The sequence below is a fragment of the Haliotis rubra genome, unplaced genomic scaffold, assembly GCF_003918875.1.
Source record: "Haliotis rubra isolate DU_JTF1 unplaced genomic scaffold, ASM391887v1 Scf645, whole genome shotgun sequence".
NCBI classification, from domain to species: Eukaryota; Metazoa; Mollusca; class Gastropoda; order Lepetellida; family Haliotidae; genus Haliotis; species Haliotis rubra.
The window spans coordinates 411,603-431,834 of record NW_025767352.1 but is presented as its reverse complement, the minus strand read 5'-3'; the positions used below and the strand labels follow the sequence as shown (position 1 = coordinate 431,834).

At 39.0% G+C, this 20,232-nt stretch overlaps 1 protein-coding gene across 1 annotated transcript in view; it reads left to right on the top strand.

Moving 5' to 3' along the window:
• Nucleotides 1–7,678: 7,678 nt before the first annotated feature.
• LOC124256961 (tubulin alpha-8 chain-like) overlaps nt 7,679–20,232 on the top strand; it is a 40,183-nt gene continuing 27,629 nt past the window's right edge. The window contains exon 1 of the mRNA XM_046690924.1: nt 7,679–7,796. Within this exon, the coding sequence (XP_046546880.1) occupies nt 7,794–7,796 (3 nt within the window). The 5' untranslated portion in view covers nt 7,679–7,793. The remainder of the gene's footprint in view (nt 7,797–20,232) is intronic.

Genomic DNA, 20,232 nt, shown 5'->3' with positions numbered 1-20,232 from the left:
TACCTACATCAACATTACTACAGCATATATAACTACATCAACATTACTACAGCCATATATAACTACATCTACCTACATCAACATTACTACAGCAATATATAACTACATCTACCTACATCAACATTACTACAGCCATATATAACTACATCTACCTACATCAACATCACTACAGCATATATAACTACATCTACCTACATCAACATTACTACAGCCATATATAACTACATCTACCTACATCAACATCACTACAGCAATATATAACTACATCTACCTACATCAACATCACTACGGCAATATATAACTACATCTACCTACATCAACATTACTACAGCAATATATAACTACATCTACCTACATCAACATCACTACAGCAATATATAACTACATCTACCTACATCAACATTACTACAGCAATATATAACTACATCTACCTACATCAACATTACTACAGCCATATATAACTACATCTACCTACATCAACATTACTACGGCAATATATAACTACATCTACCTACATCAACATTACTACAGCAATATATAACTACATCTACCTACATCAACATTACTACAGCCATATATAACTACATCTACCTACATCAACATCACTACGGCAATATATAACTACATCTACCTACATCAACATTACTACGGCAATATATAACAACATCTACCAACATCAACATATAACTACATCTACCTACATCAACATTACTACAGCATATATAACTACATCAACATTACTACAGCCATTTATAACTACATCTACCTACATCAAAATCACTACAGCAATATATAACTACATCTACCTACATCAACATTACTACAGCCATATATAACTACATCTACCTACATCAACATCACTACAGCAATATATAATAACTACATCTACCTACATCAACATTACTACAGCCATATATAACTACACTACCTACATCAACACACTAGCAATATATAACTACATCTACCTACATCAACATCACTACAGCAATATATAAATATATAACTACATCTACCTACACATCACTACAATATATAACTACATCTACCTACATCAACATTACTACGGCAATATATAACTACATCTACCTACATACATTACTACAGCAATATATAACTACATCTACCTACATCAACATTACTATATAACTACATCTACGGCAATATATAACTACATCTACCTACATCAACATCACTACGGCAATATATAACTACATCTACCTACATCAACACACTACATTACAGCAATATATAACTACATCTACCTACATCAACATTACTACAGCCATATATAACTACATCTACATACATCACACATTACTACCTACAGCAATATATAACTACATCTACCTACATCAACATTACTACAGCAATATATAACTACATCTACATTACTATAGCATATATATCACCTACACTACAGCATATATAACTACATCTACTCAACATTACTACAGGCATATATATAACTACATAACTACATTAACTACAGCTACATCAATATTACTACATCATATATAACTACATCAACATTACTACAGCAATATATAACTACATCTACATCTACATCACTAAGCATATAACTACAGCACCTACATCAACATTACTACACATATATAACTACATCTACCTACATCAACATTACTACAGCAATATATAACTACATCTACCTACATCAACACATTCAACATTACTACAGCAATATATAACTACATCTACCTACATCAACATTACTACAGCAATATATAAACATCTACACATCAACAGCCATATATAACTACATCTACATCAACATTACTACTAGCATATAATACATCTATATATAACTACATCATCTACCTACCTACATCAACTATCAACATTAACTACAGCATTAATATATACATATTACTATAGCAATATATAACATCTACCTACATCAACATTACACAGCTATATATCTATATATAACTACATACATTACTACAGCCATATATAATTACTACATCAACAATATATAACTACATCTACCTACATCAACATTACTACAGCCATATATAACTACATCTACCTACATCAACACTACAGCAATATATAACTACATCTACTCACATCAACATCATACATCACTACGGCATATATATAACTACATCTACTACATCAACATTACTACAGCCATATAACTACATCTACCTACATCAACATTACTACAATCTATATAACTACATTCATATACCTACATCAACATTACTACAGCCATATATAACTACATCTACCTACAATATATAACTACATTTAACATTACTACAGCATATATATAACTACATCTACCTACATCAACATTACTACAGCATATATAACTACATCTACCTACATCATACACACTACATTAGCAATATATAACTACATCTACCTACATCAACATTACTACAGCCATATATAACTACATCTACCTACATCTACATATAACTACATCAATATATAACTACATCTACCTACATCAACATTACTACAGCAATATATAACTACACATCTACCTACATCAACATTACTACAGCATATATAACTACATCTACCTACATCAACATTACTAGCAATATATAACTACATCTACCTATCACAACACAGCCTACCATATATAACTACATCTACCTACATCAACATTACTACAGCATATATAACTACAGCCATATATAACTACATCTACCTACATCAACATACTACAGCATATATAACTACACACCTACATCAACATTATATATATAACTACATCTACCTACATCAACATTACTACAGCATATACATATAACTACATCTACCTACATCAACATACATATATAACTACATCTACCTACATCAACATTACTACAGCAATATATAACTACATCTACCTACATCACATTACTACAGCATATATACTACAGCACATCATATATATATATACTACATATATACTACATACTACCCAACATTACTACAGCTATAAATATATAACTACATCTACCTACATCAACATTACTACAGCCACTACATCAACATTACTACACCAATACTACATTACAGCATATATAACTACATCTACCTACATCAACATTACTACAGCAATATATAACTACATCTACCTACATCAACATTACTACAGCAATATATAACTACATTTACCTACATCAACATTACTACAGCATATATAACTACATCTACCTACATCAACATTACTACAGCCATATATAACTACATATACATCTACCTACATCAACATTACTACAGCAATATATAACTACATCTACCTACATCAACATTACTACAGCATATATATAACTACATCTACCTACAGCATATATAACTATCTACATTACTATACACTGCATTTTACCTACATATTACTACAGCTACAGCCATATATAACTACATCTACCTACATCAACATTACTACATACATATATAACTACATCTACCTACATCAACATTACTACAGCAATATATAACTACATCTACCTACATCAACATTACTACAGCCATATATAATAACTACATCTACCTACATCAACATTACTACAGCATCAACATATATAACTACATCTACCTACATCAACATTACTACAGCCATATATAACTACATCTACCTACATCAACATTACTACAGCATATATATAACTACATCTACCTACATCAACATTACTACAGCCAATATATAACTACATCTACCTACATCAACATTACTACAGCCATATATAACTACATCTACCTACATCAACATTACTACAGCCATATATAACTACATCTACCTACATCAACATTACTACAGCCAATATATAACTACATCTACCTACATCACATTACATACCTACATCAACATTACTATAGCAATATATAACTAGCATCTACCTACATCAACATTACTACAGCAACTATCTAACTACATCAACATTACTACAGCAATATATAACTACATCAACATTACTACAGCCATATATAACTACATCTACCTACATCAACATTACTACAGCCATATATAACAACATCTACCTACATCAACATTACTACAGCAATAAATACTAAATCTACCACAGTTACTTCTACAGCAACTTATGTAACTAAGGTACTACAACAACAAACACTACAGCAAGTACCCTTACAACCGGAAACATGAGTGAGTGAGTGAGTGAGTTTAGTTTTACGCCGCACACAGCAAACTTCCAGCTATATGGCGGCGGTCTGTAAATAATCGAGTCTGGACCAGACAATCCAGTGATCAACAGTATGAGCATCGATCTGCGCAATTGGACACCGATGACATGTGTCAACCAAGTCAGCGAGCCTGACCACCCGATCCCGTTAGTCGCCTCTTACGACAAGCATGGGTTACTGAAGATCAATATTCTAACCCGGATCTTCACGGGTCACTGCAAACAGGACTTCTACTGTTGTACCATACAGAGTAGTTCTGCCTTTTGATCCCTCATATCATATTATTATCGTACTTATCACCGCTTTATTAAACATAAAAATAAAGTGCCTTGATCCTGTTGATAACAACTTTCACATCTGCGTCTTGTTATTGCGATCATTGTTACACATTGCTCTCGACACAAGGGCACTGCCAGGCATTCGGTGTGGTGCATCAGCTGACTGGGGAATTGAAGCCTGCGTTCTCATTGGCTGTGGTTGATAGGTTGTCTTCAACGTCGTCATTATTTCATGACTGATAGCAATCTCGCGTTCGGCTAATTCCGTAACAGAATTTTCTGTCTCTCACAAAACCAATATCGAGGGCTGTGTTGGATATTTAATTGGACGGGTGGTAGGGTTATGTAACACATGACATCCGGGCTTGCAGGTAGATGAGTCAGTCAAAATTATCACATAGCTGTAACAGAATGGGGGGACTCCAGTAATAACCGTTATGTTGTGCACGATCTGTACGGGATCGAATCCGTGTCTTCGCCGTGATTAGAGCACGCATTAATCACGAGGCCACCCTCCACCTCTGCAGTAATGTGAAAGCGAGTGATATTGATCACGCTGTGTGCAATCAAGTGTGAACATAAGTTATATATATGGGGCTGCTGTTATCTATAATGTGTTATCATCACATTACAAAATACTCTGTGATATGTTATAACGATTGATGGTCTGGGCTAATCAGATGAATATGACGACATATGATGTTAGTGACACAAGGCGTGAAATGGCCCCGAGCGTTAGATTGATACGGGGGCGGTGGGGTAGCGTAGTGGTTAAAGCGTTCGTTCGTCACGCCGAAGACCCGGGTTCGATTCCCCACATGGGTACAATATGTGAAGCCCATTTCTGGTGTCCCCCGCCGTGATATAGCTGGAATATTGCTAAAAGCGGCGTAAAACTAAACTCACTAGATTGATACGATTCTGATCATTTAGCAGCAACTTCCTTCTTCGATGTGAGCTAGCCATTCTGAAATAAGGATATGATATAAACTTTGAAGACACCTTAAAATTTATCGTTTCTCAACGATGTCCTTCTGTGGTTAGGAGTATTTATATTTACAGGTTTTCAGGCATAAGGCTGTTTCTATCATATGGTTGTTTGTTTGGTTTGTTGTTTAACGCCGCACTTAGCAATATTTCAGCTATATGGCGGCGGTCTGTAAATAGTCGAGTCTGGATTAGACAATCCAGTGATTAACATCATGCGCATCGATCCACGCAATTGGGATACAATGACATGTGTCAACCAAGTCAGCATCCTGACCGCCCGATCCCGTTAATCGCCTTTTACGACAATGCTAGTTTGCTGTTCAAGACCAATTCTAACCCGGATCTTCACGGGTCTCTATCACGTGTGAAGTGCAAGTAATTGTATTTCTTTTCTTTAAGTTTCAAAGTGAATATCATATTGCTTACGTTTAAAATGTTCACTTCAATTGTTTTTAACCCGTTTTAGTAAAGTTTGAACATATATATCTTATGGTTCCTTGTAAACATTCCCGAGTTACCTCTTCAAGTGGATATCGTTTTACACGATTAAACAATAAGGCCCATATCGAAGCCTTCCGGATGATATGATGAACATGACATTCCGATTGTGTCGAACTACGCACGTCTCGATGTTTGCTCGACTTCCTCCAGGAACGTCGAGTTGTAAGTATCACTGTGTTGTAACGGTACATATACAATGTACATGATGTAACGCATTGAAAAGCTAAAACTCATTTTGAGAGTAATCACCCATAAAAGCCACTTGTCAGGGTGGGATCCTAGTCTGTCATACAGACCCTGAAACAAACATATCCAAGAAAGCCCATGCAAGTCTAGATTATGTGGCAAGTCAGGGATCCTTTTCATTATATATATATTTTTTTTATTATAAGCTGTTTTTTTCTGTAAAATATGTTCATTTTATCTACTAGTTGTTAGTCTAGGCCGGTGGGATCCGTTGCTCAGGCGATAATAGAGTCACCGTTACACTGCAGACATTATCTGGATATATAGTTTAAGTCGTTAATGACTATGCGGTCATTATCATTAATATCGTCTACCATATGTACCCCTTGTCTCGAACTATGGGTAAATGGACAAAAAGACCACAAGGATTCTAGTAAGTGGATATCAATTAACCTCTTGTAAAATTACGGAAAGCATGGTCGTGAGGTGTGATGAAATGAGGTTAACACCGCGTTCAAGTTCATTGCACTCAAACGATGTACATTCGTGTGTGTTTGTGTGCGTTGTGTGCGTGCGCGCGCGCCTATGTGATGTGGGGTGATGGGAGCAGGACAAATGGTGTCTTTGTGGTAGCCGACTGACATACTATTCCGCATTTTAAAAGGATACCTCAAATACACTCAGTATCCTGACTTCGATCCTTGTTTAATTCTCTTAACATGAAGTTTGAACGTCTTTTAGAATGACATGGTCAGAGGGTCGACGAGGCATGGATTTGGACGTTGGCTCAGTACATGAACCAATCAGTCTGGAATAGCATGGCCTAATACTAAGTACGTACTTAACAGAGGAATGTGTAGGTAACCATATCGGAATACCGATGCACCATATGCGGTGGTAACTTAACAGTATGGGTTCAAGATGTACTAGTATGAACAGATTTTGTCATCCGATGCATGTACGACATCAACAGAAATATATTATTTCAAATATTTATATAATTACATTATATTTTCTGCATATGAAAATATTGTTTAATCTTAACAAATACAAACAACAAAGATTTACTTCAGAAAGAGAGCAAGAAAACCTTCATCTGTGTGGACTTGAAACACGTTGTCTGTCGAAAACATTGAGTTCCCGATCAATTTGGTAAATATATGTCGTGATGGGGTCGGCGGAAATTTAACAACGTGGGAGTGTTTGAATTGGGTTTGTGAGAAAAAATAACAGAAAATTAGAAGACATCCTGAATCTATAACCTCCCTTTACAGGAGTCGTTACATAAGCGTTACAATTCTCACCGATTAAACATTTTCAATACGTTCTAACTTAATGCTAACAATGTGCTCTGGGTGAAATTCTCACCGTTCTTATCTGTTGGTATTCGTTAATAACTTTCAGTTATCTATGACACGTACCCACTAAGTTACGAAAGAATATTTTCCCTGAGGATGAATCGCGCGTGAGTGATCTCTGCCGAATACAATTGTCTGAGTAATCCGGTTGCCGTCGCGAGCACAAGCGATGACGTCACGGAATTGAGAAAACCCCTGCGTTGCTCGAAATCTCGCCAGTTCCGATTTGTACAGGGCCCGTAGCACAACCCAGTACAACTACCGAACCCGGCGCTTTTCTCCTCACCGTGAAACTCCACACACCGACACAGACAATATGGTGAGTTCATATGTACTATCGTCTGCTTTTTATCGTCTGCTAGACAGTGCACGTGCACATAGTCTTGCCTTGTATTATCTCAGTTTCTTGTACTTCAAAACGTTCCGAACAGATTAAGAACGAAAGTTAATATGTTTGTTATCTTTTCGGAAAGTGTTCTATCTATATTTATTCATCCCGTATTTCTCGTTCAATTTTTATGTTTAAATTCATATGTTCTTGCCTCCATGTACTTGTCACAAAAACAAGGAATGGGTATTTCAGACGTGCTTGTACATTATGACAGTCTGATGTATGTGTTTCACATAAATATTGAATTTGTCTGTATAGCATGTGTATCGCTTCCATATACAGGAGTCACAGATTTTATCATGATGTTAAAAGTCTTAGAAACAACAGGTTAAACCAATTTGTAAAACAAGCAATCCTTTGAGTTGGAATGCTTCAAGGATTGCCTTTTGGCGTAGTTTTCCATAAATATTTGGAACAACCCCAAGATTTGCACAGGAGGAGATACATATCTCTAAGTGTATCGTCTTACTTCTGTAGCTTTTAAATCTGCCCACATCAATTGTATATAAGGTTCACATTCCATACTAGGATAACCAGCTAACACTACATAAACATCTCATCAGATGACGATGTTGCATGAAGACCCGACCCCCGGGGAAATTCCGCCACCCCCGAGGACAATACTCTGCCTCCCCTCCGCTGAGTTTTCCCTTCAGTGGACCTTCACCCAAGCCCTTGTGTCTATGTGGCCATGGCTGGCTAACCAGTGTATCGGGCCATCTGTTTGTGGGAGATATGTATGCTCCTCTGTTCTACACACTGGTCTCATCCTCAGCCGCCCGAGTGGGCCCCGAAACTGTTTATTGAAGTAAACGATAACAAACATTTCTTAGCATGTCAAACTTAAAACGAGACAAAAAATATTTGATTCGGTTTCGAAGCAAATCCGAAGTGTTTATTCAGACAGTTTGAAAACAGGCTTTGTTTCTAAGCAGGTCGCATATTTCCTTAGAAGAGTTAAAGATCCTTTAAATCGCAAACAGATTGCTAAATATAGCACTTCTGTTACACAGTAGCGAAATTCAGAGTGCTTATCAACCTAACACGATTAAAACGCCGGGGATGTTTGTGAATCAAGGGGCTTAATATGATTTCTGTATTCACGGTCAGTATGACCCAGGAGAAATACATTACCATATACTATTTTGAATGACAAGATGGATACATATCGAGCTTAATAAATCATTCATAGAATGATAACGATTTATAACGAGCTTTTTAAATTAGGTTTTCTTGTTAACTGGTACATTTTGTTAAATACGCGACCGTCTGGCACTCGATCTACTCATGCTAGCAGACAGAACCACAGTCTAGATTACCATGACGCACGTTTCAGACCTGGAATACAATTTTAGTGGCCAGAAATATCTGCTGTGACAGAGTGCTGATTCATATAGACGAGTCTGAGGTAAACCTCATTACTGGTTGTCTGATGTCACCGCCGCTATAACTCGTATCAGGCTTTCCCCTGTGCATCTGCATTGTTATCAATGCGAGGGAGTGCTTGTGCGTGATATCATCCGTGGGTCACGATGTGGTCTCGTTCCACGGCATTGTGGGATTGGTGAATGATGTCTACAGCAGCAGGCTCAGGGTAAAAACGCAAGTTAGCGCCGTATCCAGAAGTACACCTCATACCTTGAACCTCAGCAGAACCATCTAACCGATGCAATTATGAACTGCCCGGTTTAACTGGTTTCCGGAATAACGGGCAATGAAATTTTCAAAACTTCAGCCGCCAAGCAGACAGTATTTGGTAGTGAAGGTGCTTGAACTATCGAGGGTAAAGTGCACACTGTGTATAATTTCAACAGGATATGAGAACCATCGTGTTTCCAATGTGTTTACCTTTTTATATGCAAAAACGACTTACTTATATGGTTTGAGTTCTTTTGAGTTATCAATGGATGTTTTAAAATCTGAAAAGTGCACAGGGCTCTGAAATCTCAAGTAATTTACAAGGAACGCTTCGACATACTGTGATTTTTGTTAACGGGTAAATGTTTAGGTTATCTGTACAGGATTATCGAACCTCATCATAAACAAGATGGGTGTAGAGTTGAGGTATTTTACATGAATTGTTTGGAACTGGAAGCCTGCCTTCAACATTTATCGCCTCCGTTATGAGTTGTGTTTGTCCGATAAGGATAAACAACTGACCGTCAATTCCATGAGGATCACAAACATTGTCTTTCATGCTAAGCATCAGACGTGAAGAAAACAATGGCTAGAATAATCGCGAATATGCCCTTGACCGATATGCTGGCTGGATGAATGTTGCGAAGGTTCGAGGACGAGCAGGCGATCGATAAAGCAAGCAGACGACATTACGTAATTGGAGTAGCGCAGCAGCTTCTTAAGAGAGCCTTAAAAATCAATCTACTGTTTTGACTAGCTTCATCTTAATGTTCAGGGCTGTAGTTTTGACATGACACAATCCTGACGGTATCCTCGAATTTCGAGATATCTGCTCGGATGGGTTTAGAATTGCAATACAATTCGCCATTTTATCTAAGCGTATAGCTACGCCTATGCACTGTGGATCTTTTCGCGATAAAAACCAAAACATGTATGTCGGCTATGGGCTCTTGTTCTAACATATTATTTCACGGGCGAATCGTGAACAATGTCTTCGTATTTGCCAGTCTTTGAAGTAGACTTCAGTTCTGAAACAGTTTGTGCCTTGATGTGTCGAGGACTGTTTCAGGTAGGGTATGTTATACTGATGTACTCATGCAAAGTTTCCGGATCATTTATAACCCTTCGATATGAATTTCTTACAATACATTTGGTACGTAAATTCTATTAGGTTTGCAATGATAAATCTCTTTTCAAAAGTGCATATTGTTATCATTTCTTATTGCACAGATTTCTTCTAAAGTAGTATATTAGCATTATCTCTTCTAAAAACATTACAATGAAAACAAAGTTTAATTTTGACATATTTGAGCCAATGCAGAATTGGTACCTCATAATGCATTGTCCTTGACTGGATATTAATGCTAAAATATTTCAGGCTTCATATTAAAAAAAGGAAACGTAATGGAGACACTCTCGCTTTCTCTTAATTATCTTACTCATGGACTGAACATTAACAGTTTTAATATGAACCCTTTACTTACGTACGTATACGTAACTCTGATCTTAGCCCAAGACATTTGCCGTTCGACTTGTTCATAGTCTATAGTCTTTAAGATAGCTGGGTATAAAAGAACACATGTTTATAACAGGCTTATACTGGTTACGGGATGCCTAATTCCTGACATCATCCATTTCTTTTAGCCTTTGATCAAAAGAAATACTTTTACAATGCTGATGTGATATAGAACCTACATATGTGGGGAATCGAACCTGGGTCTTCGGTGTAACGAGCGAACTCTTTAATCACTAGGCTACCTACCCCACGTCCCAGCTGTACTAAGAAATTGATCGAGGGGATAATCTGAAACAGTGATTTTGGTGTTACATCGCTGAACCCACATTTTCTAACCTCCTCGATTGTAGGGCTTCGTCTATGAATGGAGCCAGATTTACAAACACTGGACATAATGGGGAACTGTTACGAATAGTATGTTGATTGAGAAGTAACGTGTCATCCCTCTGCCAGACTGGAGTGCGGGGTCTGGAATCTGGACCGCAGCCAACGACTGGGCATGCGTGGAATTGCAGTGGTGTGAAGAGGTGTATGACGGGAAAGCAGAGCAATAACGGAAATACATTAGTTCGATTCAGTTCATTTCTGATTCATACAAGTAAAAAATATCCCTGGCAGTTAATCAATGCAGTCTAGGTTCTCGGGTGGGTCATTTGTGAGTGTTTTGTTAAATAGAAACTTGAAAGGGAAAGTGCACGGAGAGAACTTTGACAAAAATGCAGCATTTGGGGCCATTTTAAATGGCATACGCCAGATGAGAGTCCTTGATTAAGGTAGACATGGATACAGAACACATCCATTCACCCAACTCACTAATAACTGAGTATAATTTTCACTGTCTCATTATGGTATGTTATCTCACATGAATAAATTGCTTCTTTAAAAATGATAAGTATTTGAGAGGAATATAGCTTACACAGTCACACAGGAAGCTTTTTATGGATATTTCACTTCGTATTTGCCATATGGATTATCACTGACATTATACTAAGATGGAAAAGATATTTGTATGGAAACCTAATTGTTGTTGATCATGTCAGTTATGATAATGTTTGCTTCACAAAGTCTGAATTGAAACTTGCTGACTTTTAAGTCCTGGTCCAGGTTCAATTCCATATTCTGGCATAATGGATCATAACGACGTAACCGGATTTATTCAAGAATGTATAGTATACAATTTGAGAGACAACGCCTTTGCTTACTACTGTTTATACCTGAGCAAGAGCCAACTAACTCCATGGAAATGTAATCGGAAAATCTCTGAGCAGAGAGTAAGGGGAGCGATTGACCTCTGATGCAACTGTTGAATGTTCTGACCAATAAGCTTTGACATCAGCAATGTGCAGCCACGTGCCAGGCGTTCTCAAAGGAGAATGGTTTCCAGGTTGACGGAGGCACGTGGCCAGGTCAGGCTGCTTCGTACTAGACTAAGGCTTAGTCTCTGAGTATATATAATTTGGATGTGACAAGCTGCCCATTTATATTGAAAATGGTGCCAGGGATTCAGAACCTGAGGAAATCTAGACTTGCTTTATTTAGGGCCTGCACTGCATGCTAGGCAGTAGGGAAAATAATGTTGTTCAGGGACTGTGATAAGGTGCTTCCGTACATGTAATGGGCCTTCGGTGTGATAGCTGCCTTATATAATTTTCATCCTTTTGTCCTTCATTGTAGAAGTGAAAGCCTTATAATCTTTTATTATATAAATATAGCATCTTAGAATTTGAGCATCTTAGAATTTGTAAATTAATGAGATGTTACTTCAATATTCTTCTATCGCCTACTGCACTACCACAAATCTTAGCCAATAGTTTGTGTGTGTGTTTGTTGGTTTACCGCCGCACTCAGCAATATTCCAGCCATATGGCGGCGGTCTGTAAATAATCGAGTCTGGACCAGACAATCCAAACATTAACATCACGAGTATCGATCTACGCAAATGGGATACGATGACATTTGTAAACCAAATGAGCGAGCCTCACTACCCGATCCCGTTAGTCGCCTCTTACGACAAGCATGGGCTGCTCAAGAACATTTCATAGCTCGGATCGTCACGGGTCTCAGCCAGAAACTTGGTCATTTGATCAGTGTGCCTCATGAATTGACCAGATTCACGCTGTCCCTATCGGCATTGTACTAATATTTGACTTCGAAACGGGCTCATCACGAGCAAAGATTTGCGACACAACAACACGATGGACGACACGAAGAATGGTTCGGGTGCAGATACTCAGGGATTCGAAACCGTTCTTAGGCGCTTAGTGATAACCCAAAGAGGCGGTGTCTGGCGAGACTTGAAGCTGATTTTTTTATACCATGGCACTGGTAGTGCACTAGTCTGTCTCACAGTCCCCGAACCACATTATTTTCCCTACTGCCAATCCCTCTCTGCAGTGCTAAAGCCCTAAATAGAGCAAGTCTAGATTTCCTCAGGTTCAGGTTCTGAATCTCTGGTCTCCCTAGGGCTCCTTTTCAATTTAAATGGGCTTGTTTGTTACTATCAAAACTATATATATATTCAGAGACTAAGCGTTATTCTTGTAGTGCACCTGTAGTAACTTGCTGTTTTTGCATTGCAATCCCATGTGAGTTTCGATATTATTTCCCCTCTAATACAGCATACCGACTCCTATCCAACTAACCTTTGTTGTATCTCTTTCGCGCAGCAGGCAGGGTAACAACAAAGATAATCTTTTAACATTTTCTTGTATGACAACCATCGGACTGCCGCTTTACGGATACTCAGTCCCGCAGATCACGGATATTGCGACACATGTATAATTGTGTAGCACAGAAATCTCGGTGTATATGATTCAACCCGTTCATAAGGAAAAGGCTAGAAGTAAGTTACGGTTTAATTGATTGTCACTGCCCGTTTCTAAGAGAAGCATATTAGGTTCTATTGCAACTGCAGATTCCCATAATTATTGAACTGCAGATTCTTAGATAAGATATACTGGCCATACATAACATTATGACTATCAGCGCTAAGAGAGCTTCGAAAATCTAGGCCCTGGAATATATTATTATGTCAATCTAAGGAAATTACATCATGCGTTGCTTCAGTTCAGTCACAGCATCATACCTGAGCCAGCGTGGTTCATTTGAGACATCATCTGGAGTTTCCACTCATATTTAGCTGATACGCCGTGTTATAATTCTAAGACTGTTCAACGCGTCGCGAAACGGAACTCAGCCTATTACCTAATTGGAATATATAATGCTGGACGTTCTGGCTGGGGCCCAAAACATATTACTCATAATAGTGTTAAAAATCATTCTGAGGATATTTCTTCAGTTAGGTTGTCTTTGAAGACGGATTGGATTACTAAAAGTAATCCTATAAATTACGTCGTACATCTATCACTTTGATGCAACTTTAATCCAGGTTTCTCTTCATGCGTGAGTCATACTTGATCAGCACGTGCTGTTTGTCACGTGGTCATCATCACGTGACTATAACCCAAAGAAACGATATAACAAAAACGAGGGGTCTTCTGCTCTGTTTATCCTGAGCGTACTAAACAGTGTTCTGTTCGTGTTTGACAGAATCATTCAAGTGAGAGCTAACAGCAAAAAATAGAAAATATCACCTTGAACGATCTTGCATTTGGCTAATTACCTGCCAACTACCCAGAGGTTGCCTAAGCTATTAAGATTCTCTGTTCAAGGTAAAAAGGCAATTATGGTGCTACTCACCCCCTCAGAACCGAACGCCACTTCCCCAATAAAGCCTCTTCATGTGTGACCCTACTGGTCTACCATCGTAACCTCTAGTTACTGTAATGTGAAATACATGTACCAATAAACAATAAAAATATTTTAACCACAGTGTTAAGTAAATATACATGTAATACTTAAGAAAACAGTTTTAAAAAGAATATCTGCTCGGTTCACGCGTATCATAATTAGTCATTTTCCTTGAAAGTTGGGGGCGGTGGGGTAGCGTAGTGGTTAAAGCGTTGGCTCGTCAGAGTTTGGTTTTACGCCGCTTCTAGCAATATTCCAGCAACATCACGGCGGGGGACACCAGAAATGGGCTTCACACATTGTACCCATGTGGGGATTCGAACCCGGGTCTTTGGCGTGACGAGCCAACGCTTTAACCATTAGCCTACCCCACCGCCCCCCAAAGCAATGGAGGTTGTGTAACCTGTATATGATCAATATTAACAGGCTTCCTTTTACAAATCACATTTTCCCTTTACCTACATCAACAATCAATAAAGCATCATTTACATGGCTCTTGCTTGACCCTGAAGAACGCCGTCCAAGGTCGCTAATAAATATGCACAAGGGGTTGTAACCAGTAGAACATCTACCATTCAAGACTCCTTGTAACAGCATCTCTACGGCCCCATTGTGGAACGAGGCTATGTCTGTCTGCACCTGATAAACAAACACGTATAAGAGGCTGCCCACTTTTACTCACTTTCCCAGTAAATTAGAAGCAAGAATATGTTTCAGTGGCATCAATCTGACCCGTCATCATCTGCTTTGAAGAAGCACGGCGTCTATTCCAATCTGAGACTGCTGTTACATCCCTTAGGCTGACAGTGAGAGATGGGGCCCCTTGTGCCTTAATCCCCGATGGTAGACATCAAGGCATAGCATTTAACCTGAGATAAAGCTCATTGGGGTGTTAGAGACGTTTACCATACAACAAACATAAGCAGGAAAACAAAGAGCGTTCGGAAGGTTCACCCATGTGTTGGCCAGATCTTTGTTGTGTCATTCAATATCAGTACCCTCCTGTTCCTCAACAACGTTCTGATGCCCCCTCTCCATTGAGCATGTAGAGCCCCGACTCACTCTTTGAATAGTGAATGGTATACTGTATGTATGCACGCAGAACAGTGGCGGATACAGCTTTTTGAGAAACGCGTGCGTGCGTACGTGCGTGCGTACGTGTGCACAGTTAATTTTCACCTGTTTTCACGATAGTTTCAATGGTCATTTAATAAACTTTCAGGACAGAAGGGATGTGGGGGTGGGGTTGCGCACCCCTGCACCCCCCTCTGGATCCGCCTATGCAGAATATCCAGTGATTAGTTAGGGCCCACATACGATAACTGAAAAAAACTACGGTTATAACGAACTTAAAGTGATCACTGATTTTCGTTAGTTATAACAGGGATACTCTACAACTTTCTTATATAGTCTCCCTGGTTATAACCGTTGTTCGATATACGCATTTCGACCAAAATATACAGCCAGAGAATTTTAGTTCTTTATATCCGTAATAAGTGTGTTCGTTACATACATAGTTGCATTTCCATCAGGGATCCACATATTTGCATTGATTGAGCAACTTTCAGTTAACGGCTAAAAACGTGTAGTAATTAAACAACAGCCTCGCTGATTGGTCATTAAATATAACGCTCATGACGTAATGTAATAATGAAATTGAAAACAGTCAATGAATTGAAATGTATGGATTTGTCTTTTACAGCTGCGAAGTCAAACCTACAGGTTTTGATGATCGTTACCTGAAATATGATACTCATGACAAATCATGTCGTAATTAACAATACTGTTTCACACCCTAAATCTTGCCTTCCTCTTGATGGGTACAACAAGGACTGGTCGGCTCGGAGTCAGTATAATGTGTCTGAGTTGGGTATTCATGCTTCACTGCGGCGTGGTATCTCAGTGGGCTAGCACTATAAAACCAGCTTCAGTCTGGGCTAGTACAAGCAGCCGCACATACACATACACACGCACGCACGTCGTCATATGAGCTAAATATTCTAAAGCATGACGTTAAACTCAATTTCATCTCACCTCACCTTCCTCTTACGGAAGCTTAGATGTGCCAAATAAGATTGTCTCACAGTCCATGCACTGCATTATTTTCCCTTCTGTCAAGCCCCTTCTGCAATGCGAAAGCAGTAAATGAATCAAGTCTAGATTGGGGTCCTTTTCAATTCCAATGTTCTGTAAAATATGTCCATTTGACAGACTAGATGTTAGTCTACGTAGTCTACCTCCTCCGCTTCACCCCTGCCCGCTGTACTTTAAGTATTTATTGATATAAACCTTAACGAACATCCTTCGCTGCCTGTCTCCGATGGGCTGACAGGGGGATGTTTTTGTATTATCTCCCCATGTCACAGATGGCCACACTACGTGATACAAATGTCGAATGAAAGTTAAGATCTCGCATAATCTCGTCTCTTAGTCTGACATTCACAAAACATGTAAGCGATGTCGAAAAAAAACTGACAAAAGAAACAACTCCTGAAAAAACACAACTGATGGACTTTGTCAGGATACCGGATACTGTCGGGGCTCTTCTTTCAACACGTGCTACCATTCTTCCTTGATATCAGGAATGTGAAGGTCCTGAGATGAGATTGTTTGAATGTCTACTCAAAGTTTATGAACTCTTTTGAGGAAGAACTTTAAAGGTTAGCGCCGTATTTTCAGCGTGATCGGCCTGACATATTTGCTTTAGACACTGCACTGTCTAGGACGTTATCTTTGTTGATATTGTCCATCTTTCAATAAATGGATACCGCAGATTTAGTCTAGATTGGTTTACGTTGTTTTATTCGTGTTTGAACAAAAGATTTGGGTGTGAATGTGCAGGGTAGGGGGAGGGGTGGTGGTGTCTGTATCCACTGAGCAGTTACTTCCCTTAGGCGTGCCAGGAGGCAAGATCGTATGTTCGTATCTCTCATTCGCCATGCAACTATTTCTTTGTTTGTCAACACAATGCCCCGAATCGTGGTGAGTGCCACCGATATGGTTGACGTCTACGATCTGCAACACTTCAGAAATACCACCCATATCAGGCTGACATGCGAACCCTAGTTGTTTAAGCGTTGGCTCGTCACGCCGAACACCCGGGTTCGATTCCCCACAATGTATGAAGCCCATTTCTGGTGTTCCCAGCCGTGATATTGCTGGAATATCAATAAAAGCGGCGTAAAACTAAACTCACTCACTCACTGACATGCGAGCACCATGGCTTATCTGAAATACTGATTAAAGCAGCGAGACACCAATGAGTGAGTGAGTTTAGATTTTACGCCGATTTTAGCAATATTCCAGCAATACCTCGGCGGGGGAACACAAGAAATGGGCTTCACACATTCTACGCATGTGGGGAATCGAACCCGGGTCTTCGGCGTGACGAGCAAACGCCTTAACCACTAGGCTACCCCACCACCCCCAAGACAGCAATGACTTACAGCTTTAAATATTTTTGGACTACTGAGGTTATCCTAACCTTCTCTATGAGCTCAACTCGAGTACTGCATAAATAGATTACTTACTCGGAAAATTCCAATGGATGGAATTACCTTTACCTTTACTGAGTTTAAAAGCATTCTGTGAGTAAAAGCACTACTTATTTAAAAGCAAAATAGCTCTAAACGTCAGAGAAGATCATTAACATCCCTTCAAGTTTATACCCTACAACAGACAGAAGGATCCACGCTACTATCGTCACTGGTGCAGCGTCTTTCTTAGAATGACTATAGCCAAAAGCATTCGTGGAGCGTTAAAAGTTTTGTTCTATATGTGTTTTTGTTTATTAGGAAAAGTCACAGTTATGTTATAAGCGCCGGTTTAAAACTCCTTCCCCTACTTGCTCGTGAGATATGAGGTTTTGAGGGGATGCTCAGTGACAACGAAGAGGGACTAAACAGCTGGCAGTGGGAGGGAGACTTCGGGGAGGGGAGGGAGAGGTGCAGAAGGGTCGTGTTATCTCAGGTAGACAGTGGGAAGAGTTTGGCTACAGGAAAATGGAATAGATGCTCTCAGAGCACGTGCCCTTTGATTGATGGGCCAGAAATTGACAGGAATGGTTCACCAAGTACTGCTTCACTAGTTTAAGAGCTCACGTACGTACCATGTCAAGTACACATTTCGTATCGTGGTGTATGGTGTGTAAATCATTCAAAACATAGGTTTTGTGTTTTGCCTCTTGAGTCTATTGTGACATACATTTTCCGTACCTCAGACTTCCGGTTGACAATATCTTGGAAATACACGTATCCTATATTCTACTTTACGTAATATCTTAGTCTCTTATAATATACTTTACGTCTTATTTAGTCTCCTATATCCTAATTCTACAGTTTTCGAGTCCTATGTAATCTATTTTCGCACTTCCCGAGTACCATATAGCCTACATTTTACAGCTCTTAGGCCCGATAGAGTCTACCTTTACAGTTCCCTAGACACATAGAGCCTACTTTTTACAGCTCTTAGGTCCTATAGAGTCTACCTTTACAGTTCCATAGACACATATAGCCTACTTTTTACAGCTCTTAGGTCCTATAGAGTCTACCTTTACAGTTCCCTAGACACATATAGCCTACTTTTACAGCTCTTAGGTCCTATAGAGTCTACCTTTACAGTTCCATAGACACATATAGCCCACTTTTTACAGCTCTTAGGTCCTATAGAGTCTACCTTTACAGTTTCCTAGACACATACAGCCTACTTTTTACAGTTCTTAGGTCCTATAGAGTCTACCTTTACAGTTTCCTAGACATATACAGCCTACTTTTTACAGCTCTTAGGTCCTATAGAGTCTACCTTTACAGTTCCCTAGACACATATAGCCTACTTTTTACAGCTCTTAGGTCCTATAGAGTCTACCTTTACAGTTCCCTAGACACACATAGCCCACTTTTTACAGTTCTTAGGTCCTATAGAGTCTACCTTTACAGTTTCCTAGACATATACAGCCTACTTTTTACAGTTCTTAGGTCCTATAGAGTCTACCTTTACAGTTTCCTAGACATATACAGCCTACTTTTTACAGCTCTTAGGTCCTATAGAGTCTACCTTTACAGTTCCCTAGACACATATAGCCTACTTTTACAGCTCTTAGGTCCTATAGAGTCTACCTTTACAGTTCCCTAGACACATACAGCTACTTTTTACAGTTCCCAATTTACAGCCTTTGAGTCCTGTATATCGCACCGCAGGCAATGTCTTCGTTCGTTATATTATACTTCTATAACTATGGATTATATGAGGAAGTACTCACTCTGTTCCGCAAACACATATATTCAGCATATCAGCCTGACCGATCATGAAACATTTTACAGCGTAAGACGGAAGCAATTCATTACGAAACATTCATAAGTTAGAAACTTCTCCGCATATGCACAATACCCCTCTTCAGTGTAGCTGTTGAGACAATCCCTGATCGTAGTTCTTGTCAGAAGTCATATAACCTAACCACAGCCA